Consider the following 26,157-nt stretch of genomic DNA (forward strand, 5'->3'; position numbering starts at 1 on the left):
GCTGCTGTGAGCTTGGGTAGCGAGCTTGGCTTGGAGTGGTTTCTGTTTGGTCGTTGCTGATGGAGAGAGGTGTACAGGTTGGCAACCAACATTCTCATGTTATCGAGATCCATTGGTGTAGGGCCAGAATTATTCTCATGATGGGGTGATAAGGCGTTCGGGGTAGCGGATACAGGGGTGGCATCGATGGGATGTAGAATACTGTGGACAATGGTCGCCTGCTCAATGGCATCGTCCAACGTCTCTGGCTGTCTAAGTCTTACCTGCTTGCTTGTTTCGGGCTCAAGGCCTAGCATGTATTTTTGCAAAGCAGAGTCTTTGTCGAGATTTGTAGCCAGACGTAGGTGGCTTCTAAACTTGCTCGTATATTCTGCCACACTCATCCTTCCCTGACGAAGTTTATCCAACGCTCGGCGAGCTGCATTCGCAGAATCTGGAGGGGTGAACTGACGGAGGAATGCTTTACGGAAGTCAGCCCAAGGTGTATCGAGATTCAACCCGGAATCTCTCCACCATGCCTTGGCTTCGCCATTGAGACTGAGGACAGCGTATCGAACCCATTTGGATGGCGTGAGTGTGACAATAGTGTAATACTCCTCCAGGCTGTCGACAAAGTTTAAGGCTGCAACAGCGTTAATAGCTCCTTCGTAAGGCGTAGGCTTCTGTGGCTTTAGGACCGTGGCGAGAGTTCTGGCTAGGTCATTCTCAGCGGCTTCGTTGGCTTTAGCAGTAGAGAGGGCCTGATTAAAAGCAGTAGCTATGGCTTCGCGAATGTTCAGAGGAAGATCGATGGACGAAAGGGCGTTATTCAAGTGTTCCATGGCGAGGGGTGAAATTCAATGGTAATTGTAGTTCTCTGGGTGTGGTCGTGGTTTCCTTTGCTACCAATGCAAAAGTCAAGGTAGTGTTCTAGGGGGATCTAAGGGTGCAATAAAGGTATCTTTATTCAGGGGGAACTATGCTACAGAACTAGATAGAAAAGTAGACCTATTTATACTAGTTAATATCCTGTTGCAAGGAATGCTCTAGAAATATGGGCGAAATACTATGTTGCACAAAATTATTATAGTGATTTCGCTTGCAAGTACCATATCAAATCAGTAGCAATAAACACCTCATCTTTACTATACTTGTTCCTCCATCCTTGCCCATGTACCTCTCTTGATCCCTTGCACACCAACTGGTTAGTTACCTAGCCTTCCTCTAGTCTGACTTTATTACAATCACGCTCTGCAAAAAAAAAAAAAAAAAAAAAAAAAACACTTTTTGCAAAAAGAAAAAATACACTCTTCTCTTTCTAAAAAAAAATACACTCTTTCTAAAAAAAAATACACTCTTTCTAAAAAATACACTCTTTCTAAAAAAATACACTCTCTGCAAAAAAAAAAAAAAAAAAAAAAAAAAAAAAAAAACACTCTTTGCCAATTCTTCTTCCATTTTAATCTCAGCTAAATGCCTAAAGGGCAACCAGCAGTGTGCTCTCTTGAGTGGTGTGCGTATGGATACCCAACCGACTCTTCAGAAGACAAGGGTATCCACTTCCATATTAGAAGTTACCATAGAATGTCCTACACATGTTCTGTTAGAGATGTCTCGGTCGAGTATATTCGGAACAATGAAGGGCTATTTGTGTGTGAGTGTTGGCCGAAATGGACGTGTAAACCAGGAGATACTTTGCGCAGTCATGTCAAAAAATGTGCGGCTATTAATGCGTTTGTCGATGTCGTCCTCAAGACTTCGGTGTCTTTAGTAGATGCCCATCTAAAAATCTACTTACCCAAAGAGTCGAAAGAGCCACAGAGGCAGTTCCAAGAGCACTCCAGCCTTCCGCCGACTAGTAAACCAAATAAAAAAAGAAATAGGGAAGAGACAAATGACAACAATTACCGCCTTGGCAACAATTTGTACCTTAACAATAAATCAAGCTTGATCCAACAGCAATACAGTAGGCTCGTAGAGCATGCCAATCCAACAAAGAAAGAATGGATTCCAACGAAAGGGAAAGAGCTAGCGGAAGAGGAAAGTGACAGTCAAGAGTCAGAAGAGAGTGAAGACAACGAGAGTCAGGGGGAGACGGATGTTAGCTATAACAAGGTAGTTCACCTACAGCAGCTACCGCGCCTACAGCACTCAGAAGACGGCAGAAAGACGAAAGAAGAGCCCACATTAATAAGATTACAGCAATTCTTAGAGGAAAGGGATATACATTTGGAAAAACGTTCAGAGGAAAGAGACAAACGTTTGGAAAAATATTTAGAGGAAAAGGAAAAACGTTACGAGGAAAGAGACAAACTTTTGGAAAAATATTTAGAGGAAAAGGAAAAACGTTACGAACGTTTGGAAAAATATTTAGAGGAAAAGGAAAAACGTTACGAGGAAAGAGAAATGCAAAGAGTGATTCAGATAGAAGAGATAGTTAGAGGCGTATCAAACAATTCAGCCGCCTGCGAAGACAAGTTTGAGAAGCTTAACACTCGGGTAGATCATATGCAAAAGCAACTATCAGCACTATTATTGTCAAGGCCACAGCTTCCATCATCACAAAAGCCGCCATCATCGGTGAAACCACCACCATCTCTGGAGTCCTCGCCATCATCATCCAAGAAGCTGTACAACCCTTATCAAAAAAGGAAGATAGACGCAGGCACAAACCAATCGATCTCGACGTTTTTCAAGCGTCATAGACCAGAAAATGATAGGGACAGTAAGCCAGAGAACGATAATCCAGAGAACGACAACCCAGAGAACGACAATCCAGAGAACGGCAATCCAGAGCAAGGTATCCCAGAGAAAGAGAACCCAAAGGATGATAATCCAGAGAAAGATAACCTAAGTTCCAAATAACACTGTGTTCTGTTGCGGTTTTTATGATCTAAGCATAACTCAGTCTCCATGGATAGTATATGGCCATGTTCGTTCCCTTTTTCTAAAATACTAAATAAAATGAAGAGTGTCCAATACCTTTCTAAATGAAATTAGGAGTATAAGATTATACACTGGGGCAAGGTGTAATAATTAAAAGAGACAAAAGATGATTTTATTATAATTATTAAAACAAGCCTTTTTATAGGCTTAAGGCTATATACTGTCACACAAGGAGACAAAGTATAGATAACAGTGCAAAGCTCACTCATGACGAACAAGATCACTACCTTTGTTACCATTCACCTTCATCAGTTAGTAGCTTTACTGGAAAGACTATCATGTTTTCCCGTGCTCCCACAACATGGCGTTATGAGGTGTATGCCTAGGGGGAATTGGCTGCTCTTCTGTAAAACGAGAGTTGCTCTGTAGTGTGCCAGGATCATAATAAGAAAGGAAGATGCACGTATAACATTATGATTCAGGAATCTATCTTCAAATAAAAATGATATAAAAATCTTGGCTTTAGTGAAAATCCATATGAAATGACTGCTCATCGCAGCATCTGGCTCAGGAAGTAGTAAAAACTGATAATTCCCAGTAAACTTGGTCGAAATGGGTTTTCAATCTACTCACAAATGGTTTGACGAAAACAAAGAGGAGCCTGGCTTTTTTATTCTTGAACAAAAATGGAGTGGACTCATTGTTGCGAGCCAATACGGTTTGGCTCCTTCTCGCTGAAAAAAAAAAAAAAAAAAAAAAAATGGTGGCAAAACTGAATGGTTGAAGAACGGACGAGAATACATGCGTAATGGAAATAGTACTTTGCTTGCCCATTAGCGTTTCACTCTCACATTCCTCTTCATTTTAACCACGCCCGTTTGCACTATTTTAATTTTCATTGTCAACATTTTCCACACACAATGACTTTGCAATAAGGCAAACTGTCTGCGCACTCGAAATAGGATCCACTCGAAATAAGGTATGATGCCCGCATGATCACGCACCACGTCCCGCTAACTTCTACTTCCGACTAGTGGTGCGTGTGAGGAGATGGTTTTTTGTTTTCGACTCAACCAACAGTTCTCCACTACCCCTTCAGCACTGTAGTTTTCATTGTGCCTCCACCAGGCTTCATGGCCCTCCGCCACGTTACTGCATCCCCAAAATTAGTGTTTTTGAAAAGCCTTCTTTACAAGGACGTAACACGAAACGGAAAAAAAATGTCTTCCTACCAGAGCTAATAGTCAAATGAAGTGTCACTATCAGTTTCCATTTTAGGCAGAGCATCAAGCAGGACTCCCCTTCGCCAAAAAAATCATGGCGTACGTATCTTCAGTGAGAATAGGAGTTGATAGGCTGAAGTTATTGAATAGAAAGTAAAAAATATTTAAATTGAAATGTGCTCTAAGCCAATGACAATCTTGGAAATATAACAAAACTTGACAATTTTTTGTTTTGCAATCCCCCATAGCGCTCGACTGTATATCTATTACTTCACATGTAATTTGGAGAAATATTTCCCAACAGTGGGTTCATGTTTATCGCTCATAGCTCCATGAGCAAAAACCATGTCAATGCTCTCAACAGTCCCACATTAGTTAATATAAAGTAAGAAATTAACCCCTCTCGACCAAAAAAAAAAAAAAAAAGAATCAAGTTGGACCTCGAAATGAGCAGAGATAGTATACATACATCTATATATCTTATATCGACGATGCCCCAATCTAAAACGACAAGGAAATGCTCAACAATCTGGCATCACCAAGGTGTATCTCTAGTCAAGGAAGAAAAAAGAAAAAAGAAAAAAAAAAAAAAAAAAAAAAAAAAAAAGGTCTTGATCAGAGATTTTTAGACGACTTGTAAAGCTGAGGAAGGTAAAGTTTGATTGGCCCTGATCTAACTTGCAAGCAAGCATTGATGGAAGTCGCTGTCAAATCATGGTGTGTCCAAAGCCGTAGCTTACGCGCATGTGGAAAGTATTGAGAAAAAAAAAAAAAAAAAAAAAAAAAAAAAAACTTTATAATTAATGTCTTGGCGTCTGTGGCTGAAGCTGAGGGCGTTGCACCACTTCTACCACATGAGCGTAGCTCACTGCAACAAATACAGCCAGCTTAGCCCAGCTAGCCAGCCAACCCAGTTTAGCATGGAGCTGTTGCAGAGACCAAACACAAAACACAAAACACAGAATGGGTGAATAGCTCCACTTTATGAAAACTACATCTATGATGGATCCGTCGCAGTTATCACCACTGATATAAACTAACAGACTCATTGTATTTATATTTCCACAATTGGGTCGAATAAATAAAAAATAAAAAAAAAGGGAAATTAATAATAGTAATATTAATAATGCAAACAATTTTAAAAACTATTTATGAATGTTGGACACTCAGTTTATTAAACTTTCTTTTTTTTTTTTTTTTTTTTTTTTTTTTTTCTTTTTGCCATTAAGAGAAAAGGTGGTAAGCATCCATGTCATAATGAATGCAAAGCCATAACAGAGACCCTCACGGCGCTCTGTTCCATGATTTATCCTCTTCCTTGCCTTTTGGATTTATGGTTGATTGACGTTGAAAAATATTTAGACAGTAGTTATCAGAAGCTAAGATAAGTGAGAATAAGATGTGGGTCCACACACCACATCCATGGGGTATTTATTCATTTTCTGGTAGAGAGACTCGTACCAAGTAACTACATATCTATCTAGAAGCGACATGGGATTATTCAGGAACCATGTCGGTGTTTTGTCGCGTCTCTAGTGACGCGTTATTATTATTATACTTTTCTTAGCGTATTAATTTTAGGAATTCCCCTAGTATGTTCCTAGTGTGTTTTTAGTATTTTTCTTAATCTTATAGCTGGGCCGTTATTATCTTGTATATTGAAATATACAACAGACGTGATAGACAGGAAGCTAACCTGATTTGCTACCAACTATATGTGCTGCGGTAGAATATGTTGGCGTCAGTCATGTGGCCTTAACCCTATGATGCTGCATAGAAATGATCCAACTATTAAGATTTATTAGGTTCGTACTTGTGTGCGAAAGCTCCATTTCATTCCAGGATAAAGTCCAAATGAAGTCTCACATGACTCCAGACATACGTCCATCGACTTTTCCGGTCAGTGGATGATAAAGAAGGCGAAGTCGGTTTCTTTCAGTCGTTTTTTTTTTTTTTTTTTTTTTTTTTTTTTTTTATACAGACGATAGCTTGGATGAGATTGTAAAAAACACCAATATCTATGCAATACTTCACCAAGTCGGAGAAGTTGGGCCTCATGAATGGAACCCAATGGTAAGAGCCTCTCTGCTTCACTTCATTGCGCTCCCGATGTACAGAGGTGCTTACCCCTCGACAAGAATTGAAGACTCTTTCCTTCGCGATAACAATATGCCTCCTATCCAGCCGATAGCCGGATATATGATTCTCCATGAAGTGTAACCGATAAAACACTACTTGCGCATTTCAAATGCTCAAGATGTCTCGTCTAGCAGTGTTCAGACTAACTATTGTGACAAAGTCCAGCCTCTCCTTCATCAGGCCGACTTCGGAGCCTTTTGGTCTGTTACGTACCGAGGCTTGGGAGTGCACTTCAAGGGCACTTCCGTTTTTATTCATAAGATAGCAAGCGCTTGGCCCTCCCTTCCCCCGCCTAGTCTGGAAAAAGACCACCTTGCCTTGCCCAAAGCCTAGGGCCTCGACAAGCTTCGTATTTTGGCAAGGAGTTTTGCTAATTGACTAACAAACCTGGACAACCAACTGTTTAATGAACTGAATGATTCCATTAAAAATCCTCGGATAGACTTTTCACTCTCTTCGACTTTGAAGGAGCCTGAGAGGAGGAGAGGAGGAGAGGAGGAGGAGGAGGACACACGCACGCGAACATCTCCTGAACCTTATTTTTTATTCCTCATGGGTGTTTCATTGCCATCAAGTCGTGCGTCTCACCTGCAGGGCATTCCAGGCCTGTAGCCTTCTCCATTTACAGTGCCACTGATAATGTGTGCAATAATATTTCAAAAAAACCGTTGGCGAAAGGACAGGATGGTTGAAAACACTGGTACTCAGGCGAAGCTTTTGTTGTAAGGACAAAAGCTGCATTTATACCCTGGACAATTGCATGAGGCGCACAGACGTGGAGTGGAGGAGGTGTTGGGCGGAATAGTTTTTTAATTAAGGACTTTTTACACCACTGTGCCGATCGCAGATATATATATTAATCAGGCTCAAAGGAAGTGACTTGAAAGAAAGCAAAAATGTGATGATGACGATATTACAGTTTATTGATGAGTGCCACCATTGATCACACGGCTTCGTGCCATACTTCCGCTACATCGGAACCTGGCCTTCGTACGCATTTGCGATCTTGTAGTAGAATAGAAAAAAAAAAAAAAAAAAAAAAAAATTAAAAGTAGTGTCACCTAATGGACCTGCTCCAGAATGATGTACGTAGTATGGTTGAGATGTAACGTGGAAAGACTTTCTTTCTAGATGAAGGGAGCACTTCCTGTCTAGATCGTCGATTATAATAGGTGACTTCCCATCATCATTGAGGATTGGACGTGTCAATCTACATCAATTATACTCTTTTACTTTTTTTTTTATTTTTTATTTTTTACTATTGTTTTTATTATTATTATTATTATTATTATTTAATCAAAGCGACAGTTGTCCAGCTTTAATGATGGCTGCCCGCAGCTCATCAAGTCCATCTTTTGTCCTACTACTCACGCCCAAGACTAAAGGATAGCAGCAGATAGCATCCTTAACCAATTGAGCCTCAACCTCTGATTTAGCTATTGAATATTTTGTCTTTGATAATTTATCAGTCTTGGTCAACACAACCTGGTATGAGAGTCCTGATTCATCTAACAACTTCATAATCTGGCTGTCGCTGTCCTTGATTCCGTGGGATGGATCAATTAGGATGTAAATCCTTCTCAAACTTTAAAAAATTATACATGAATTGGGGCGCTGTAGTTAGTAAAAATAAAATAAAAAAAAAATAAAAAAAAAAAAAAAAAAAAAAAAAAGATCAAGCGTTGAGGCACGCCGCAAGACATATTTCCATACTTTTTACGATGTTGAAGATAATCCAGAATCATGCCTCCCCATTCATCTCGACTTTTCCAGCCATATCCTGGCATATCCACCAAAGATAGTCTGTCTCCAATCTTGAAAAAGTTCATCATCTGTGTATGGCCCTATTAACATTTGGAGGATTTGCAAGTGTTACGAGCTGTCTGACACGTAAACGAAAAAAAAAAAAAAAAAAAAAAAAAAAAAAAAAAAAAAACGGATTCCAATAAGTTACATAAAAATGTATCTGTAAGCAAGTCCAGCCATTTGTTTGCTTACAGGTTTACTTGAGGTTTTGACTAGTGCATTCCTGTTCACAAGACCATTGATTAAACTGGACTTTCCAATGTTACTTCTCCCAATGAATGCAACCTATTGATTATCAATGAATGAAAGCAAAGAAACTGCGTGAATTTTTTTTTTTTTTTTTTTTTTTTTTTTCATACAACACACGGCTTGCAAGCTTTTGTTTTAGTGTCCATTGTATGTACCTCGGGTATTGAAGTGTTCTCGGGTATCGTAGACAGATTGGTAGCACTTTTGACAAACACTGCAGGTAAAAGAAAGAACTTGTGTGCTTTGGATAATTCACTAGTCGTCGCTTTTGGAACAAACGGAAAAGCCTGTAGGATTTTAGAGAACTTTTCTGGCTCTTCCTTGCTTTTCTTTGTTGAAGTTTTTTTTATAGTGTCCTCTTGATGATAATGCGAATTCGTGGAATTGTTGGTAGTTGCTTGGGTATCATGGACTTTCCTCTGAGATTTGGAAATTACAGTAGCAGGCATGGACACATTCCTTGTGCGTGTTTCCCTTAAGGCTTTTATTAGTTCTGAACTCTGTGATTCAATATGATCATTATTGACTGTTGAGATGACAGGTCTTTTTCGAGTAACAGCCCTTGTTCTGATGTTCCGGATAGATATCATGTTTAGCCTCGTAGAGATCCCGTGCATTGAGCAGTAATATGTGTTCGGCAGTATCCATGTCTGCAAAGTCCTATATACTGTTGGTGCTACGGACGCCATTTCTTCGTTGATGCGGATTACTTTTTTTTTTTTTTTTTTTTTTTTTTTTCCTTTATGAATGAAGAGTTTTTCCTTCGTCACAGGTGCAACTTTCTTTTTCTTTTTAGGGTCTGATCATCAAAGCCACTGGAAAATGTCAACATCTCTTTCGGGAAACCCTGCATTCAACCATTACATTAACTCCTTTACTCATACCACTCACCCTCGCTTTTTGATCTTTCAATTGTGTAAATATATTCCTTAAAAACACTTTCACCATGAACCCTGAGACAAAGGAAATCATCCTCAAGGCCACTGATGTCGTCAAGACCGTTGTCCACTTTGGTTTTATTCCATTCGTGATCTACCTCGGTATGTTTTTGCTGTAATCGACTGTCATAACAGCTCGGCTTTCTCTACAATAGTTGAAATAAAGAAGGAACCATTGTGCTAATCTATCACTACTACTTTTTTTTTTTTTTTTTTTTTTTTTTTTTTTCCTTTATATTGCTTTATATTCATGCGACTATATAGGATTCACACGGTAAACTATGCGACTTGCTAAAAACCTTTTTGTATCATCACCACACACATACACAAAAAAAAAAAAAAAAACGAGTTTTAAGGGCTGAAGAAACTTATTCTTCTGCCATGTCAGATCTCTCCCTCCCCAATACTGAAGCGAAAATATTTATTTTTGTTCACTAGAACAGCGACTAACAATAGTTTCCTTTTTTTTTTTTTTTTCACAACTGTTTATCTTAATGGTGTTTAACAGAAGCGACCCAAAGCCTTCTTTGATCCGTCTTATCCTTCCTTTGGCCTAAAAAAAAATACAATATCATTCGACAAGGGAAAAAAAAAGGATGTGAAGGATAGGATCGAAGTTGTGGTGAAAAAACCAGGAAGGGGCCATAATCAGCAGCATTATTTTTATAGTCAGTAAGCTGGAAGCAGTTGAAGGCTTATTTTTTTTTACGTTATTATGCACCGATGACGCAGTTCAACTTTTTAGTTTGTCTGGTATCGAAAACCTATTCTTCCTCTGTCAGATCTACAGGAAGCACTTGTAACTGTTAATAATAGTAATAAAAAAAATAAAAAAAAAAAAATTAAATAGTAGCCGATAAATAAGCTCGGTGGCATTCCAATCCTCATGGCCAGGATCCACAACAAGCTATAATGCTATACGCTCTGACTTGAAACACTTCTTGGAGTACACCTAGGGCGCAGCATTTAATCAATTTTGCAATTTTGTCTTTTTTTTTTTTTTTTTATTTTATTTTATTTTATTTTTCCAAGATTAGTTTAATTAATGTTACAAGGATATGGATGAAAGTTATAATGATAGCTATGGTTGCATGATGACAATGATGGATAGATGAAGAGAAAACTGCAGAAATAAATAAAATAAAATAAAATAAAATAAATTAGAAAACAAAATCGAGACCCTTATACCACTGGTCCTATTGATTCGCTTGACTCTTCACGATGTCTGAAGAATCGACCAATGGTACTCAATCCTGGCGTCGATGTCCCAGATCCAGCAGCCGAAGACACTGCTGAACCACCTCGCAGCATCGAGATGGAACTACCACCTGTCATGGAGCTCGGATTATTAGAACCGTGATGATGCATTGCTTGACTCTGTTGTAGCAAAAGTTGACTCGCATGCATAGATGCTTTCCGTTTACGATCCTCTTCGATCTCCTCTAATCGTGACATTGCAAAGTCAAGCCGTCGCTTTGCCTCCGCTGCTTCGCCTTGTCGTCTCAATTGTACTAATCGCGCACTCTGTAATATTGTCCTTAATGCCCGCGTTTGGAGGCCAAATTCGTGAGTCAACACAGCAATTTCACAAATAGCGGGCGCATTATTAGCGTTGAGTTGTTGATAAAGTGCCTGGCGTACAAGTTGCTGCAGTCGTGTAAGGTCGTAGAAATGAGCAATAAGCAAAAGTCCTTGAAGTGTCTTGAGCTTCAGTTGATGAGGTGTTGACAGCTCGTTTGTATAAAGATATTGGAGGAATCCGACCAACAGAGGGGTTGATTCACGAACGAGGATCTCTGCAGGTCGGTCGTCAAGGTACCACTGTTTCGAGGTCAAGTTGTCTTGATCACCTGGAGGATCTGCTGCTTCTGAAGCTTTCTTCGCAAGTCTTTCGTTGACTTCCATCTTCCAGATCCTTTCTCTTTCCTCCATCAACGCTTGAAAATATCCCCAGCGTTGACCTACAATCCCAGAGTTGACTCGTACACGGCCTCCATCCGCAGAACTTACAAGGACAACATCAGCTCCAACTCCGTCCCTTAGCATCTCCAGCCCCATTTTCACTCCACTAGGCCCGATGGATGATTCATCCACATCTGGACAGATCTCCAACCCTTCCAGATCAACCTTAATCAAGTGTGAATAAGATGCAACGGTTGCAGACGATGAAAAATCTGTTTCAGGGTCGGTATCATCTACTCTTGGTGCTTTAATGTAAGACTCTTCCTCATTAGAGTCCGATGTCCTACGTCCGAAAATGTATAGGTAGTTATTCTGACGATCCAGAACAGAATGACTCCATTCCCCAGTACGTAGATTCTTTGACAGCTCTAACTGAGTCCATTGATGATTGTGGAAATGATGCATCCAGACTGAGAATGTGTGTCGTCGAGAGGAGGAGGGCAATGAGGTTGAAGACCCTGTAAAATGTCGACCAGAAACATTGCTTGTGGGGGCGCTACTAGATGCCTGCTCTTGTGATTTCGTATGTCCATCCTCCTCAATCGACGCACCAGAAAGCAAAAAGTAATGATCCACAATCTGAGCCACAGGGAAAAGCATCTTGGGGGGGACAAGGCCGTCAGGTCCCCCCAACATTCCTGACCCTAAATCTAAAGCTGTCCATTCAGGCCGAATATCAAAAACTACCTTGCTAGAAAAGGGCCGGTAAGGCCCTTTCGCTGTTTGCACTTTGAAAAATTCTCGTTTGGGTTTGTTTTCTGTTGTCGTGTAATTCGAATAGTAGTAGAGAGGTTGCGAATAAGGAACTGCTATTGAGCGGGATACAGTTGTCAGGTCCGAGTTTCTGTCTTCAGCCGAATTGCCCGACAGGCTGACAGAGTCTAGAACACTGTCTAGCGATCGTCGCTTGTCGCTCTTGTCATCATCCACATCCCTCCAAACCCTTCGACCAGACTTGCTGTCATCTATAAAGCCTGAACTTCTACGGCTTGATGTTGAGCTAGCACTATTGCTATTACTTCTCCTAATGTTTGGTGTCCTCTCCCGACTTGGTGACACACTCGTAAAGCTATCCTTGCCCCTAGGTGAAGGTGGTACTTTCTGGTCCCGTGCAATCGTTGTCGCCAAGTTGTCCAAGTCAAAGAGGCTGCTACTTGACTTTGAAAAAAACTTTTTCGGGACCGCATGGGTGATAGATCCTTGAGAAGTATTTGCTCGCGTATACTTATTAGAGGAAAGAGTATGGGATGAAGAGGCTATAGAGTGAACGATTGAATTAGATCGCGCCCGTGAATCTCTAGACCCAGAGCTGATGGAGGAGCTATTAGAGGAAGTTGTTGTCTGTAGTGTAGTGAGCATAGTCTTGGATTTAGAGGCATCAGAATTGTAGGGTACTCTGTATAGAGCGTCTTCTACACTGAGCATGGTAGATGAGCCTGTCATTTGCTCCGTGGAAGCGCTGGGTGACTTTGAGACCCGCCTCCAAACGCCGTCGTCCTGTGTTATTGTAGATAACAAGTCGGCGTCGCTTTTTAACCGTTGGCGTTGGTCCGGTGACATCGTGTTTAGCTCGAATGGATGACCTTCTCCGCGGTGCCATGAATTCTTCCGTGGGTTCAACAATGGATTCAACATAGCTGATGGTGAGACAGGAGTGGTGGATAGTTGTCCATAGGGTGATGGTCCAGATGCCGAGAGACTCTGATGAGTAAGAGAGCTTGATGATGACACAGTCGATGATGGACGGGACTGCAGAGACATGCTCTCGGCTGCAAGACACTCTAGATAACGCCGTCTTCTTCGTGTCATCGGTCGCTCTTCGACACTGGCCAAAGCCGAACGGCCATATGAGGGTTGTCCTTGAAATTCGCCGCCCGCCATCCAGATATGGGTCTTGAGGTCTAGAACACAAATATCCTGTAACTGTTCGTTATTGGATCCACGTCCACCTACAATAACCATACGATCGCCTGTCAGCGAAGCGACGTGTGCGAAGCGAGCTGCTGGTGTATAGTGACGATATGGGTCATGTTGTCTAGATCGATTAGTTGGAGATTGGTCCTCCTAAAATATCAAACAAGAGGGGGAAAGAGGGGAAAGAGGGGAAAGAGGGAAAAGAGGGAAAAGGGCGTTAGCGTAAAATCGTAAAAGCACAGATGACAATGCAATACTGAAATCTGTCCAGTCCCGGAGCTGAGGCACTGCTGTCACGTCTTGCTGCAAGTGGAGCCCACGCTTGTGTCACAGCAGACATTCCTTTTGACCTGTCATCATGCATGGTTATGAAATAACTACACCAAAAAAAAAAAAATCGGAAAGGTGCTCACCTGTGACCGAAGATGGATGAACGATTCTGAGAATACATCATCAGAGACAAAACTGAGTTGATCCATTGATCCTCGCCTCGAATTCTCACGACTCTGTTTTTGACGTTGACTTTCCTCTGTATCAGTGGAGATGGCTAAATTTGTAGAGGAAGGGCTATTGAAGCCTGAACTGAGACTCGATGGGATCCATTGCAGTGTGTTGAGATCTAGGATATGTGTATCATTAAGGCACGTCTCCGAGTCGTTAATGGCGTTATCTTTGGTCTCGTCACTATTTTTACTGAGACAGCGACCGCCAAAAATAATCATATGAGCTGTATCCTCTCCACCCCATCCTATGAGCGATCCATTAATGTCGAGGAGTGGTGGTGCCACCACTAGGACGGCTGAATGGCAATATCGTGGCGAAGGTATAGATGAGGACGAATCTATAACAGAAAAATAAATAATAACAGCAATAAAAAAAGTGAGCATCTTCCGTATTGCACCACTTTTGGCTAGCGATTCTATAAGGAAGTGAATTACCTATAGTATTTAGCTCAGGCGATGGATCTTCCGATAGTTGAACGTGTGGTGTTTGCATTCGATCTTCGGATGGAGGTGATTGTTGCTGATCATCACCTTCAGAATCATCTGACCGATCAATCATCCGCTGTCTATGTAGGGACTGCTGTCGCTGCTGATCCATGAGGGTCCATACCAGCGTGTCCAGGTTAAGGACATAGAGATCATTGGTGGGATCCTTGCCGATTGGCCGGCCACCAAAGAGGTACATGTGTCCATTATATATAACTGATGCTGATCCGATTAAAGAGGGAGGGACCTGACCCGTGGTCTGGACAAGAATGGATGTGCGATCCGATAATGTGTAGGTCTCTTTCTCTGGAGCAGCAACGGAGAGACCAGTAGCACTGCTCCTGTTGCTACTAATACTATTAGGCGGGACAGAATGATGGATGTGAACCTGACCAGGCGTTGTGGGTACAGAAGAGCTACGAGCTGCGGCACTCAGAGGATTCCTTGGGGTATCGTATGCAGTGCTGTTGAAAGCTGTAAAGGTTGGGGTTGATGGCATGGTCAGCGTTGGAAAGCTCATATGGCCATGGCTTTGGTTCCGACGATGGTTGATGGTAAATGTAACAGTGGTGTTGATAAGCCGCTTTGGTGAGGCAGGGGAAGATATAGAATCATGGCAAGGCGCGTCTGACCCAGTGGTGATATTAGTTTGATTTGAGACAGGTGGTGTTGATACTACTGAGGTTGACTCATGATCACCCCTAGCTTCATGCACTGAATCCACTGCGTTGGATGGGGTTGGTGCAGCCATATAAGCAGTATCTAACGAGAGGGTCCTATCAATCCTCAATAATTATGAGAGAGGTTTTTTAATACGATGTGTCTGAATGTATGAGAGGTGTGCACAAGTGTGTAAAGGTAAAAGGTCTGTAAAAGTGTGAAGGTACAAAAGTGTGATGTGAAGGGAGGCAAGGGGGTATGAGGGAACAAAGGGGTAATGGTGTAAAAAAAAAAAAAAAAAAAATGAATGTGTAGCCTTTTGTAAGATTGGGTAAATTGAGGAGACAAAAAAAAAAAAAAAAGTCGAGTCAAAGGTTGAATTAGATTACGATGATGAATGACAGGAGGATGGCGATTGACGTTTTTGCCGGAAAAACAAAAAAAAGGGGGAGGAAAAGAAAGGATTAGACAATCAAGACGTTGACAACACAAATGTACAAAAGAGGAATGATCATTACAATCATTACAGACTATTCCTCATGGGAACGTCTTTCTCTTTTTTTTTTTTTTTTTTTTTTTTTAGAAAGGAACACTGTTTGGCTATGCAGTGTAGTTTAGTAAGAGTGAAATAGAACGCGTGTGGCCGATTTACTACCAACTAGTCAATACGACACCATTCATTCACCCTCACTTCCAATTATATAAATGTTTATATAATAGAATACAATATTCTGCGGAGTAGTAACTGAGGCGTTTTATGAGCAAAGCACCGAAGGAAGAAAAGGAAAAGAGGAAAAGAGGAAAAGAAGAAAGAGGAAAGAAAAACGAGGGAAAAGGGAAGGAAAAAGGGTAAAAAGGCAAAAAGCGAAAAAAACATGGAAAAGAAAAGAAAAGAAAAGAGGCCCTTATATGTTTTTGCTTTGTTTGCTGCCATGCCCATGCCCATGCGATACAATTGCGATGCTAAAATTGTCCCTGTTATAGACATTCTGCATGCTACTGCATTTCATGTAATACCATCAAAACAGTCTTGAGCCTCCCTTGTTCCACAGAAATGCCCTGATTGCCCAACCAGTTGCGAATCGACACGGTCTCATGCACTGCCCATCTCAGTGGCGATCCTACAGTCGAAAGCAAACAGCGGCGCTTCTTTTTTTACTTCTCCAAAAGTGAAAAGAAGAACAGGATTCTCTTGTCTCCGCTGTCTCGCCCTCCCTCCATCAAGCATTTGCCAATCCCAGATCTACACAATATTGTTCTTATTTCTCTTACAAAAGCATTTTACACATAAACCGTAGGAACATGTCGCATTTCATGTCATCTTACATGGACAATTGGAGGTTTGGTGCATCCAAAAATGTTTACGATAGACAAAGTAAAAACCACATTCCAGATGGATGGATGTTTCTCGATTTAAAATAAAAAAACCTAAATATTTTTAAGTCTGTACACATGTAAAAAAAAAAAAAAAAAAGCTCTCATTCTCTTACTGTCTCCCTTTACCCTCGCCTTGCGTGGAAATCCTATTGTTGAGGGCCCAATTGCTCTTTTCTCAGTTTCTCAGTGCTCCTCAAGTTTGTCCCTGCCTATTCATGTTTAAGGAAAAAAGAATAGAAGAATGATGCTCTCGAGAAAAAAAAAATCTATTTGTTTGATTTATTTATTTTTGTGTGGCCAAGGGAACCCAATGTTTGGGATAAGAGTCGTTTACTTGGAAGATAGAGGGGGCTTCATCTTTGTCGTTCCCTTTCTACGAGCACATGTACTCCGCAAATGCAACATCAGTAATTTTTGTTTCTTGTGTCAATCCGAGGGCTTCAGATAATTTTGTGGCGAGAACATGCTGGCACTAAAAAAAACAAAAAACAAAAAAACAAAAAACTATACATGAACAATGATTGATCAGCCCCAAAGCATATTCAAAACAGCATTCCAGTACTTATCAATGATGCAGTTATTCCAATTAACCACAAGATCATTTATATATACCGTGATGGCATCGCTCATAACAACTAACCACGATAAGCATAAAAAGGGCACCGGTTAAAATCATAATAAATTGTTTCATCACCAAGAATGACCATGTGAATACCAGGAAAAAATATAAAATAGAGCTATTTTATGTACAAATACCACATCTTACCCTGGATAAATTGATCACAAGTACAATAACGTTGGGTTGGTCTGCAGGTCCTTATTACTCCCGATCCAAGATCCTTGACCTGCTTATCCATGAAGAAACATGAAAGATATCAACTACACATATATTTTAAATATATATTTAAATAAATAAATAAAAACAGAATGCCTCTTGCCTTATAGAATGTTCTACGAGATTCACTTGCAACAACTTTCTCAACTAATGTTTGACACCATGATAGAGGACCAACAAAGAAAATAGCGACAGATCAAAAAAAAAAAAAAAAAAAAAAAAAAAAATGTGCGTATAATCAGCAGCAGCATTCTATAGCTCCTCAACGTTCAAGAACGACCAATTAAATAAATGATATTGAAATGAACCAGAATTTGGGATATCCAGCAGACGTAATGCACCCATCACTGACGAATTGGTGAGATCTCCTTGCGAACCATACAAATGCATCAAGGCAATCAAATGATCATTTGTCACTGTTTTATTTCAAAATAACCAATTAGTTTGGATCATCCAAGAAAAAAAAACACCTTGTTGCCTGTGTTAGAAAGCAACATCATCAACTTGCATTCCTTCTCATCAGCAATGGACTGGATAAGAGTATTTAACGTTTCCACTGCTAGTGGCTCCATGAACTAACGCGTTTTGATCGATCAATGCTCCTCAATCAGTCAATAACTTATTTTTTTATGTTTGGTGGCAACACGCACGTGATACGTCCGAATATGGTGGGAGGAAACTGCTCTCTCTCAAAGCAACAAAGGTCAAAGAAGTGGGCCAATGTAGGCGTCTTTTGAGGCCGCCGCCATGCCAAGGATGATAGAATCTCATCAAGAATGGGATGACAAGGTTGATATTTCAAGACAGATATTATTACTCAAGGGTTCGCAGAGATATTAAATCACGTTTACAGATCAACTGAAATGTTAATAGGAGATTTATTGAAATTCTCAAGAAGATGCTTAACGGGAAGTGTTTGCAATAGCGACCTTGGCACCCTTGGCGCCTTGCTTGGAGAGCTTAGGCTGGCCACGAGCAGCGCTGGAGGCGTTCTATTGTATAAAGAGTGTTTAACAAAATTGAGTTAGTTTTTTTTTTTTTTTTTTTTTTTTACTTGAAAAAACACTATGCCGCCTTCACATCTGGTACTCACCTTGGCTTTCTCAGCCTTCTTCTTGGCATCCTCAGCCTTCTTCTTCTCCTTGCCCTCACGGACAGAGGCGGCACGGGCGGCAGCACGGACCTCAGGCTTCTGGTTGCGCTTAGCACGAATAGCCTCCCAGGAGGCACCGACAACAGCACGCTGGTGCTTGACAGTGCGGCGGGTGCGCTTCTTGGCAACCTCCTCAGAAATACCCTTCTTGTGCATGCGGCGGAAGAGGACAGTCCAGGAAATCTTGCGAGGGTTCTTGCGCTGCAAGAAAAGGGACTCTGCCTTTCCGTTAACAAACCGGAATGACTATTAAAATAAATAGACAAAAAAAAGGACATCAGTCAATCGATTTTCTGTTACTCCAAACATTTTCTCCCTTTTTGTCGTCGTCAGTCGTTGTGCTTCACAGTATATGCCAACTTTTTTAAATAATATCCATAATGTCGTTCAGTTTCGAGCAAATCCTTTCTAAAGCTGGATGATGAATGATGCACAGACAATGATCCTAACGCAATCCTGAGTTACAAATGGCCAAAAAAATAAATAAAAAAGGACTGACTTCTTTATCGCTTTTTTTTTTTTTTTTTTTTTTTTTGCTTCCTTGCTTCCTCCTTTCCTTGCTTTTTGAGGCGATACAGTATTCTTTCAGTTTTGTCCATTGAGTTTTGAGAAATCTGGTGCTTTTTTTTTTTATATTATCTCTTTGTGATTGATAAAGACAGTCGTTTGTTCAATTATTTTTCCCTCTCTTTCTTGAGGAGCGAAGTTTCTAATAGTGTCCTGAAAGAGAAAGTTGAAGGTTACATACCCTGCTGTCGACACGGACATAGATCTTACCCTTACCAGGGTAGATCTTGGCTCCAGAGAAGGCACAAATCTCGATCCTGATTTAATAGTGATGAATGAAAAAAAGAAAAAATAAGACAAATTCGTCAGCATGGATTTGTAACAATAGTTTGACAGTGGTGTGAATGAGTTGTTCCCATCGCTCTTAATTGATTCTGTCACTTTTTTGCTGCTGTTGTTTTTGCCGTTATGATAATCTTTGATTGTAGCTGAAGAAAAAAGTGATTGTTCCATAATTGCTCCTGCTGCAGCTTCAGGTTTAAATATTGGCTTCGTTTCCTTTGTGAATACAACCCTTTTTTGATAGTAAATGGTTTGATTTGTTGGAGATTTCCTCTTCCAAGATTCAGTCTGCAACTGGTCATCCTTCAAAGTATGTTAACGCCATGTTGCCGTCGCTTGAGTTTTGTAACTTTTTTGTTTGTTTGTTTGTTTGTTTTCTTAATCATGTCTTCACTTCCATGTATGTCTGAACAGTTGCTGGGCCAAAGTATAATTGATTTCGGTTAAATTCCACGATGGAGTTGTTGAAGTATATTTTCTGCAATGAAGCCCCATCACTATAGCTGGACAAGAAAAATAATGTGATGATGGTTGTCACGGATGTAGGTAAAGCTGATAGCGATAACAGTAATAGATGGATTGATGTCTGAATATCCGCCTGTGCATATCTGGTGTATAAATATCCATCCCGTGTCACTTGTATTTCTCCATTCTTTTTTTTTTAATTTTTATGCCCAGTCCATTTACTTCATTTTGAAACTGAGAATAAATCGAAAAAGGAAGATCCATTCAAGGACGAGCCTGTGCCATGACTAAAAGTTAAAAATTATTTTAGTGACTGGCATGTCCAAAAAAAAAAAAAAAAAAAAAAAAAAAAACCCCTCCATTTTTGTTTGGTGCCACAGACGCGCGTCAGTGTATTTTATTTCAAGCAATGGTAACTCCTATCCCTATCCTCACCAAAATGATTTTTGTCATTTGACCCCAACTCTGGGAACAACAATGTTGGGCGAGTACAATTCCAGAAATAACTTCTAATCTACTCAACGTAGATGTTTTCTTATTTACTCATGAAGGAAAGCATGAAAATATATAGTGGACAGCTATTGGCTTCAGCCATATTGATCCATACTTTCAAACCAGTCGATGCCTCGTACTTTCCGCTGCGAGGTAGGTATCCCTCAGTGCTCATGTGCGAGCTCAGAATACAAAAAGCACATTCATTAGTTCAATGGTATACTTTTAAATGATCCATCACAAAGTCCCGTCGATCATTAGGAGCCGTAGGCTCCAAGACGAAGAGACCAAAGGCGCGTTTATGAAACAGGGGCTCATCGAAGTCAAGAAGAAAACTCCTTGGTCCTTAACAGCGTTTCAGTTGATCGATTAGTTCAGATATTTCCGGACTGGCTGTCAAAGAGAGATCAAAAGTTGTTTTTATGTTCGTCGCCAGGTGGGAGCTTTTTATTGAAGTCCCGCCATGACCGTCACACAACGGAACACATCCATCTCAAAAAGGATGAATATCAACGATGAAAACAACAACGACAATTTTAACACCCCTTCGGACGGCAACTCCGGTCCATCAACCTTGGAGGACAACCCCCGTTCCACCGACTACTCTGTCCTTATGAATAAAAATGAAAGGCCCCAAAGCAATCGTTATAATCAATTCGTTACGACTTGGATCTATAATGAAATGACCTCGTATTAGTGCGGATCGAGCAACCAACCGCTACCTCCCAGAGCGCTAGGTTTCCACGGTTATATGAAGGGCCCTGCACCATCGTCCCACCGCTATCTAATAGTACCCACCTTATCATAGACACCTCTGGAAACCAAGGGATCGCTACATGGATCGTCTGAAACCTTACGCCGCCCACACGCAAATGATTCCTTCCTGAGTTGTACTCCCAAGCCTCGATACGTAATACCAGTCCCCACCGCAAGGCAAAATGGTAGTTTAAAGTTTCTCCCTTGAAATTCACATGCTCATCTGTACTAAACATGTTCATTATAGATCGTTAGTAGTGGTAAGCTATTCAGACTTCTAGTAAGGAGCCGACCGGGTCCGTGGTACCCTCCAAGCTCTGTTGTTCCTTCGTCTCTGGGTATGAGGATCCTGTTGTCATCGCGACGGGGAGAGAATGGAAAAGGATTATTGGAGGTCGTTTGAATGTGATGGATCGTTCTGTTTATAGTTGCAGATGCTACAAGGGAAAGGATAGAGTTGATTCTTGAGTTGTATATAAGTTCCATATGTTTGGTTAATGGAAGTGAACACGAAAATGATAGTTGAGTATGTATGTATAGATCCTTTCTTCCACTTTATGAAGATTCGTCTTCTTAGGTGAAATATGCATGGAATCATAATAGGTAATAAGAATAAAAGGTTTGTTTATAAATCTCCGTTAACAACATCACAGAAATGACTGGCTAGATGCAACAAGTCGGCTTCATCTTTACATGGACTTCGTCTTGTATCTTTGAAGTTCTTTATGCAGCTAGTGAAGGTCATTTCGAAGTACGGGAAGTACTACAGATAGAACTATCATGTCGATATCAAACATGATCTTGTCTAAAACGATTTTTCAAGCGTTCTCTGATTCACGAGCTGCGTTTTGCTAATAGGGATGTAAATCTTATTTACTCTCTTTAATATCGCTATTATATTGGAAGTGTACCACCAAAGCAAGCGACTCGTTCACTCGGTTTAGTTGATACTATGGTGTTTGCCGATCGGTACAGTGTCAAAAGAAATGGTTCCCAATGATACCAATTGGAGAGGTTTCCTAGTCAGAGCAGTTCCACCGAGCGAAAGCGAAATAGAGACGACAGATCCGACATGCAAGATGGACAGTAGTGTTCCAGACATGCAGCAGCTTATTTTACATAGTAACACTATCAAAACCTTGGGGTCTCAAGCTTAAGAGCTTCTGAAAAATGTTCACGGCATGCAAAGAAGGGTATCACAGGTCAGTGTGAGACTCAAGAAAAACGAAGGCGGTGCTAAAAGCCAAGCGCGCAAGATACTTATCCCGCAAAAGAAGAAGTTGAAGGAAGGAACAATGAAACCTGTCCTATTACTGAAACAAGATTGAGTGTGTTGAAATTTTCAGGCGATGTCAAGTTGATACAGCGATACTACTCGGGCTGAACGTACGATGTAGCGGAAAAGGTTTTTCAGTTCAATATTTCCAATTTTCTTCAAGTCACCGACGGTCAAGGCATCTGTTGTCACGGATCAATTATTCAGACAATAAGTGAAACTATTCCGTATTCCGTAGATACTCAACGAGATAAGAGCTCATATCAAACAGTACCATGTGCTCTCTCTGGTAAACTAGTTTTATATTGACGCCTTCGGTGAATACTTTGAGAACGTATTTGGATCATGGAATGTTAAACTACTCCTATCCACACGCACCTGTCAACAAGTACTAGAACAGGATTCATTTTAACGCCAATGGACCTCATAAAGCTTTTATAACAATAATGCTCCATTAAGTCTACTAGAAGCCGTTTATAAAAAAAGAGAGAGAGAGGAGAGGCAAGATTGGAGTCCATGGGGAGGTTTTTTTTTATTTTTTTATTTTATTTTATTTTTTTGATTATTTTAATATACAGGATAACATTGTATGCTGAGGAGACTACATGAGTTTGCTTCCTGGTCTAGGTTTTTTTATGCAGCAGAATCGTAATGAGGCATATTGATACCCTCGGCGATCAACTTATTCTTTGCAGCGTCAGCTCTAGCACCTCTGAGCTGAATCTCCTCAGTAGTACCGCCTCCAACATTGGGACCATGCCACTCGACCAGCAAGTGATCAACAACAGTCCACACGCCCATGTCAGCCATATGTGGGATCACTTCATATTCAGCACCTTCAATATCCATCTTGACGACCACAAAGTCACGTGGAAGAGTGTTACGGAGCAACCAGCCAGAAATATTGATCCCAGTCAAATCTGTACCTTTGCTCTGTGAGCGAACAGCATCAGGATGGGAAGCGTAGATAGATGAACCCCAGTAATCGTGAGCAGCGTTGACAGTATCGAGGTAGAAAGTACGGATGCCATCCCTAACATCAACAACAGTCGAAGGAAAGATATTGACCTTGATACCAAGGTCATCATAATGTTGCTTCGCCTTTACAAGAGGCTCGTTGAAAACGGGATTGGCCTCAAACAGATAGATTTCTAAAATCAATAAAAAAAAAATAATAATGATAATAATAAATAAAGTGTTAAGCTTGGTTACTCAATGAACAAAATAAGGACACACACATAGTTGACATGCCAATAAAGCACCCCCATGATCAAAACCACTAAAAATAAAAGACTCGTACCAGCATCTTCATAGTTAGCCCATTCTGGACGAGGGAAGTTATAGTTGAACTTTGTATTTGGTCTCTTCAAAAAGACATCGAGCGAATCCGCACGGTTGGCGCCCAAATCAACGAAGATGTAACGAGGTTTGCCTGCACGTCTCTCATTTTGATCGTTTTGACCAGCTTGTACGTTTTGACCAGTTTGGACGACGCCATTCTGGAGATTATTTCGGTGATAGGTGCCCAACAACAACAGGGCTGAGAGCAAGAGAGCTACAGGAAAGATGATACTCCTGTTGGATACTGCCATCGTTTATAGATAAGTTACTCGGGAGAAAATGTGAGAACTTGCTTAGAGAATACAAAAAAAAAAAAAAAAAAAAAAAAAAAGATGGCGAATCCTGTGTGAAGATCGATTCTGTTTTGTCCTTGTGAATGAGAAAGGGTAATTAAAAGGAGGACAAGCAAGATGAAGGAAAGAAAGAAAGAAAAAAAAAAAAAAAAAGATGAGAAGGTCCAAGGGCAAAAAGAAAAGGTTAGACATTAATCAGGAAGTGTAAATAAAATTGCACGGGAAATAGGGTCTAATTGGTTGGGCTATTGGTTCATATCCAATGGGCTCCTCTCTTTTCCTTACCAATCTAAAATTAAAGAACATTGTCCCGTTGGATGTTAGAATGTCAAATGGGGCTAACTAACAAGTAGCACGCCACAGACTGGTCCTTTCGGCTGTCTAGTTAGATCTGTGTACATGTACAGCCCTATGCTTTGTTGTTGTTAGGATAGCCAAGCAGAGAAGGAGAGAGGTAAGAAATTCACATTCATTCAAAAACGTGTTCCAATCCCTCTCTATCCTTCCATCGTAAACCATTTCTCATACCAGTAAAGTTTTTATCAAGTCAGGCACACATGCTGATATTACTCAAACATTTCCCTATTGCGACTTCCAACTTTGCTGTCTTCTAGACCGCTGTGCTGTCCTAGTCTTCAGCATCCCTGTCCATATCTGCAAGGCACTTTCTCTTTTCGCGGAGTGGATTACACTATTTATTAATCATAGCATCTTTATCGCATAAAAGAAATATGTCGCTGAACATCTGGTTCGATAACTTTGATAACCCGCTAGGGAAAAAAAAAAAAAAACCTGTTCGAAAAGCGTTTAATAACCCGGTAACTCAAAACAAATGACCATCGCAAGCATTTAATGGCCCTTCTTGTGGTGCTTAAATGAATTATCCTGTAACAGCTTCAAGAGAGTTTGGCATTAGTTGTACTTAATATGGGACTGGACCCTTGGCTCAATTAATTGCCCAGAAAGACTTATTACTTTTGGAATAGTTAAGTGTAAAAAGAATAGACAACCTTACTAGGATGGTTAGTAAGTAATGGAGACTCAAGTATAAAAAATACCAAATTATGCTAGATATTAATGATGAATGTCGCTTGGCATGTATTGATGGTATTGACCTGGACAAACGTCGAGTACGAAGAAACCTATGCACAGAGATATTGCGCGACGTGCATTCAAGGCTGGTATAAAATCAACCGCTCTTAAAAAACCGCAAGACGTATATTCCTTCTTTCTCTAACAATCCCTCCTCTCCACTTTCACTACTTCTCTCTTTTCTTGATTAATCTCTACATTATACACGACTATCCATCATGAGACTCGGACTCTCCACCGTTACCACTGTTACTATAGCTGTCCTCTCCTTTACCCTGGTTATCCAAGCTGTCGAACTCAAAGAGCCGGCTCTTTTAACAGTGAATCCAGTAAGTAAAATAATAATAATAATAATAATAATAATAATAATAATAATAATAATAATAATAATAATAATAATAATAATAATAATAATAATAATAATAATAATAATAATAATAATAATAATAATAATAATAATAATAATAATAATAATAATAATAATAATAATAATAATAATAATAATAATAATAATAATAATAATAATAATAATAATAATAATAAAACAAAATAAAATAAAATAAAAAGATACTGAGCTAATTCCACATATTAATTTTTGCTGTTTTTTTTGAAGGAAACCTCTTTCTTTATTCCGGCTGATTCTACTCCATCACAAGGCGAAAAGGCTGTGAGCTTGGGTTCCAAATACTGCCTCAACTTGAGTGGACAATTGTTGAAGCCTTTCCCACAGAATTCGGATTTGCATATTTTCTTCTTCAATTCAAGTAAGCCTTTATCTAATGGAGTCAAAAAAAAAAAAAAAAAAAAAAAGAAAAAAAAAAACTAACTTTTTTTTTCTGTATTGATTTTTGAAGCCGAGGTCGTTAAAGAAGTCAAAACACCTCTTTGCTCAACTTTGGTGTCTGCTCCTTCCATTACAGGATGCTCTAAAGCTGAAGTTACTAATGGAACTATCTCGAGTTGCGTAATGATTGATAAGTTTGATGTTGAACCTTCATCTGGCCAGGTAAAGAACTTTTTTAATTTTTTTTTTATTCTTTTCTTTTTATGCAGGATTTTTGATATAAAAGATGATGTGATCTGGTAAAAGAAAATGACGAAAATAGGAATGAAGATAAAAAAAAAAAAAAAAAAAAAAACAATAAACCCCCTAAACGGTGGATGTGCTTAGAGCAGATTTAAAAGAAACTAAAGTAAAAGGAGGTGAATTCAGAAAAGAAACGGGCTTTGCTTGAATTGACAAAACTAGGGAATTGAAACGCGTTCTTTTTAAAGAAAAGAAAATACAAATGCTAAACACATCTGCACTTCTGCTTTATCTTGCATTGCTGATAGGCTGAAGGTAATGTCATTATCAACTTCCTTACCGAAGACCTCGAGTCATTCCTCTTTATCAGCGGAAGCATTACACTTCAAGGTTAAAAAAAAAAAAAAAGTCCCACAACCAGTAGATTGTATTTATTTGGAAACAAGGAAAAATAAT

At 40.0% G+C, this 26,157-nt stretch overlaps 8 protein-coding genes across 8 annotated transcripts; 3 read left to right on the top strand and 5 right to left on the bottom strand.

The window, feature by feature from the left end:
- Positions 1-1,452: 1,452 nt before the first annotated feature.
- Positions 1,453-3,340, top strand: BCR41DRAFT_424449 (hypothetical protein; the record flags this gene model as incomplete). Its single annotated transcript, XM_022030431.1, has 3 exons — positions 1,453-2,779; positions 2,980-3,001; positions 3,093-3,340. 2 exons carry the CDS (start codon positions 1,453-1,455, stop codon positions 2,985-2,987), a joined length of 1,335 nt encoding a protein of 444 aa, XP_021878406.1. The 3' UTR covers positions 2,988-3,001; positions 3,093-3,340.
- A 4,183-nt stretch (positions 3,341-7,523) lies between these two features.
- BCR41DRAFT_399162 (P-loop containing nucleoside triphosphate hydrolase protein) lies at positions 7,524-8,731 on the bottom strand (the record flags this gene model as incomplete). Its single annotated transcript, XM_022029031.1, has 4 exons — positions 7,524-7,812; positions 7,941-8,071; positions 8,226-8,318; positions 8,438-8,731. The coding sequence occupies 4 exons, from the start codon at positions 8,729-8,731 to the stop codon at positions 7,524-7,526; spliced, it is 807 nt and encodes a 268-aa protein (XP_021878407.1).
- A 397-nt stretch (positions 8,732-9,128) lies between these two features.
- Positions 9,129-10,036, top strand: BCR41DRAFT_325992 (mitochondrial import receptor subunit TOM7). The gene is made up of 3 exons (XM_022021602.1): positions 9,129-9,322; positions 9,485-9,494; positions 9,729-10,036. The coding sequence occupies exons 1-3, from the start codon at positions 9,229-9,231 to the stop codon at positions 9,775-9,777; spliced, it is 153 nt and encodes a 50-aa protein (XP_021878408.1). The 5' UTR covers positions 9,129-9,228; the 3' UTR covers positions 9,778-10,036.
- Positions 10,037-10,301: 265 nt separating this feature from the next.
- Positions 10,302-14,584, bottom strand: BCR41DRAFT_373186 (hypothetical protein; the record flags this gene model as incomplete). The annotated part of the gene is made up of 5 exons (XM_022026744.1): positions 10,302-10,343; positions 10,409-11,838; positions 12,766-13,246; positions 13,510-13,937; positions 14,035-14,584. The coding sequence occupies 5 exons, from the start codon at positions 14,582-14,584 to the stop codon at positions 10,302-10,304; spliced, it is 2,931 nt and encodes a 976-aa protein (XP_021878409.1).
- A 1,786-nt stretch (positions 14,585-16,370) lies between these two features.
- On the bottom strand, positions 16,371-17,533 carry BCR41DRAFT_359285 (hypothetical protein). The gene is made up of 6 exons (XM_022025189.1): positions 17,470-17,533; positions 17,266-17,373; positions 17,061-17,104; positions 16,889-16,967; positions 16,735-16,757; positions 16,371-16,594 (listed from the first exon to the last, which is right to left on the bottom strand). Exons 2-6 carry the CDS (start codon positions 17,345-17,347, stop codon positions 16,496-16,498), a joined length of 327 nt encoding a protein of 108 aa, XP_021878410.1. The 5' UTR covers positions 17,348-17,373; positions 17,470-17,533; the 3' UTR covers positions 16,371-16,495.
- Positions 17,534-17,811: 278 nt separating this feature from the next.
- BCR41DRAFT_381747 (ribosomal protein L24e-domain-containing protein) lies at positions 17,812-19,284 on the bottom strand (the record flags this gene model as incomplete). The annotated part of the gene is made up of 4 exons (XM_022027325.1): positions 17,812-17,949; positions 18,051-18,356; positions 18,859-18,934; positions 19,280-19,284. The coding sequence occupies 4 exons, from the start codon at positions 19,282-19,284 to the stop codon at positions 17,860-17,862; spliced, it is 477 nt and encodes a 158-aa protein (XP_021878411.1). The 3' UTR covers positions 17,812-17,859.
- A 3,224-nt stretch (positions 19,285-22,508) lies between these two features.
- On the bottom strand, positions 22,509-23,605 carry BCR41DRAFT_325996 (hypothetical protein). The gene is made up of 2 exons (XM_022021603.1): positions 23,249-23,605; positions 22,509-23,099 (listed from the first exon to the last, which is right to left on the bottom strand). Exons 1-2 carry the CDS (start codon positions 23,538-23,540, stop codon positions 22,582-22,584), a joined length of 810 nt encoding a protein of 269 aa, XP_021878412.1. The 5' UTR covers positions 23,541-23,605; the 3' UTR covers positions 22,509-22,581.
- A 1,236-nt stretch (positions 23,606-24,841) lies between these two features.
- Positions 24,842-25,736, top strand: BCR41DRAFT_388587 (hypothetical protein; the record flags this gene model as incomplete). Its single annotated transcript, XM_022028020.1, has 4 exons — positions 24,842-25,003; positions 25,288-25,438; positions 25,529-25,680; positions 25,728-25,736. The coding sequence occupies exons 1-4, from the start codon at positions 24,893-24,895 to the stop codon at positions 25,734-25,736; spliced, it is 423 nt and encodes a 140-aa protein (XP_021878413.1). The 5' UTR covers positions 24,842-24,892.
- Between the last annotated feature and the right edge of the window lie 421 nt (positions 25,737-26,157).

Source organism: Lobosporangium transversale (genome assembly GCF_002105155.1).
Source record: "Lobosporangium transversale strain NRRL 3116 chromosome Unknown BCR41scaffold_37, whole genome shotgun sequence".
NCBI classification, from domain to species: Eukaryota; Fungi; Mortierellomycota; class Mortierellomycetes; order Mortierellales; family Mortierellaceae; genus Lobosporangium; species Lobosporangium transversale.

What these genes read in the sequence shown, in the direction of transcription:
- BCR41DRAFT_325992 (XM_022021602.1), top strand. Translation starts at nt 9,229, where the DNA reads ATGAACCCTGAGACAAAGGAAATCATCCTCAAGGCCACTGATGTCGTC.
- BCR41DRAFT_359285 (XM_022025189.1), bottom strand. Translation starts at nt 17,347, where the DNA reads ATGCATTTGTATGGTTCGCAAGGAGATCTCACCAATTCGTCAGTGATG. An exon ending in CTCGTAGAACATTCTATAAG is followed by an intron (nt 16,968 to 17,060) that starts GCAAGAGGCATT and finishes ATGGATAAGCAG; the next exon opens with GTCAAGGATCTTGGATCGGG. An exon ending in TTATGAGCGATGCCATCACG is followed by an intron (nt 16,595 to 16,734) that starts GTATATATAAAT and finishes TGTTTTTTTTAG; the next exon opens with TGCCAGCATGTTCTCGCCAC.
- BCR41DRAFT_325996 (XM_022021603.1), bottom strand. Translation starts at nt 23,540, where the DNA reads ATGGCAGTATCCAACAGGAGTATCATCTTTCCTGTAGCTCTCTTGCTC. An exon ending in GGCTAACTATGAAGATGCTG is followed by an intron (nt 23,100 to 23,248) that starts GTACGAGTCTTT and finishes TATTGATTTTAG; the next exon opens with AAATCTATCTGTTTGAGGCC.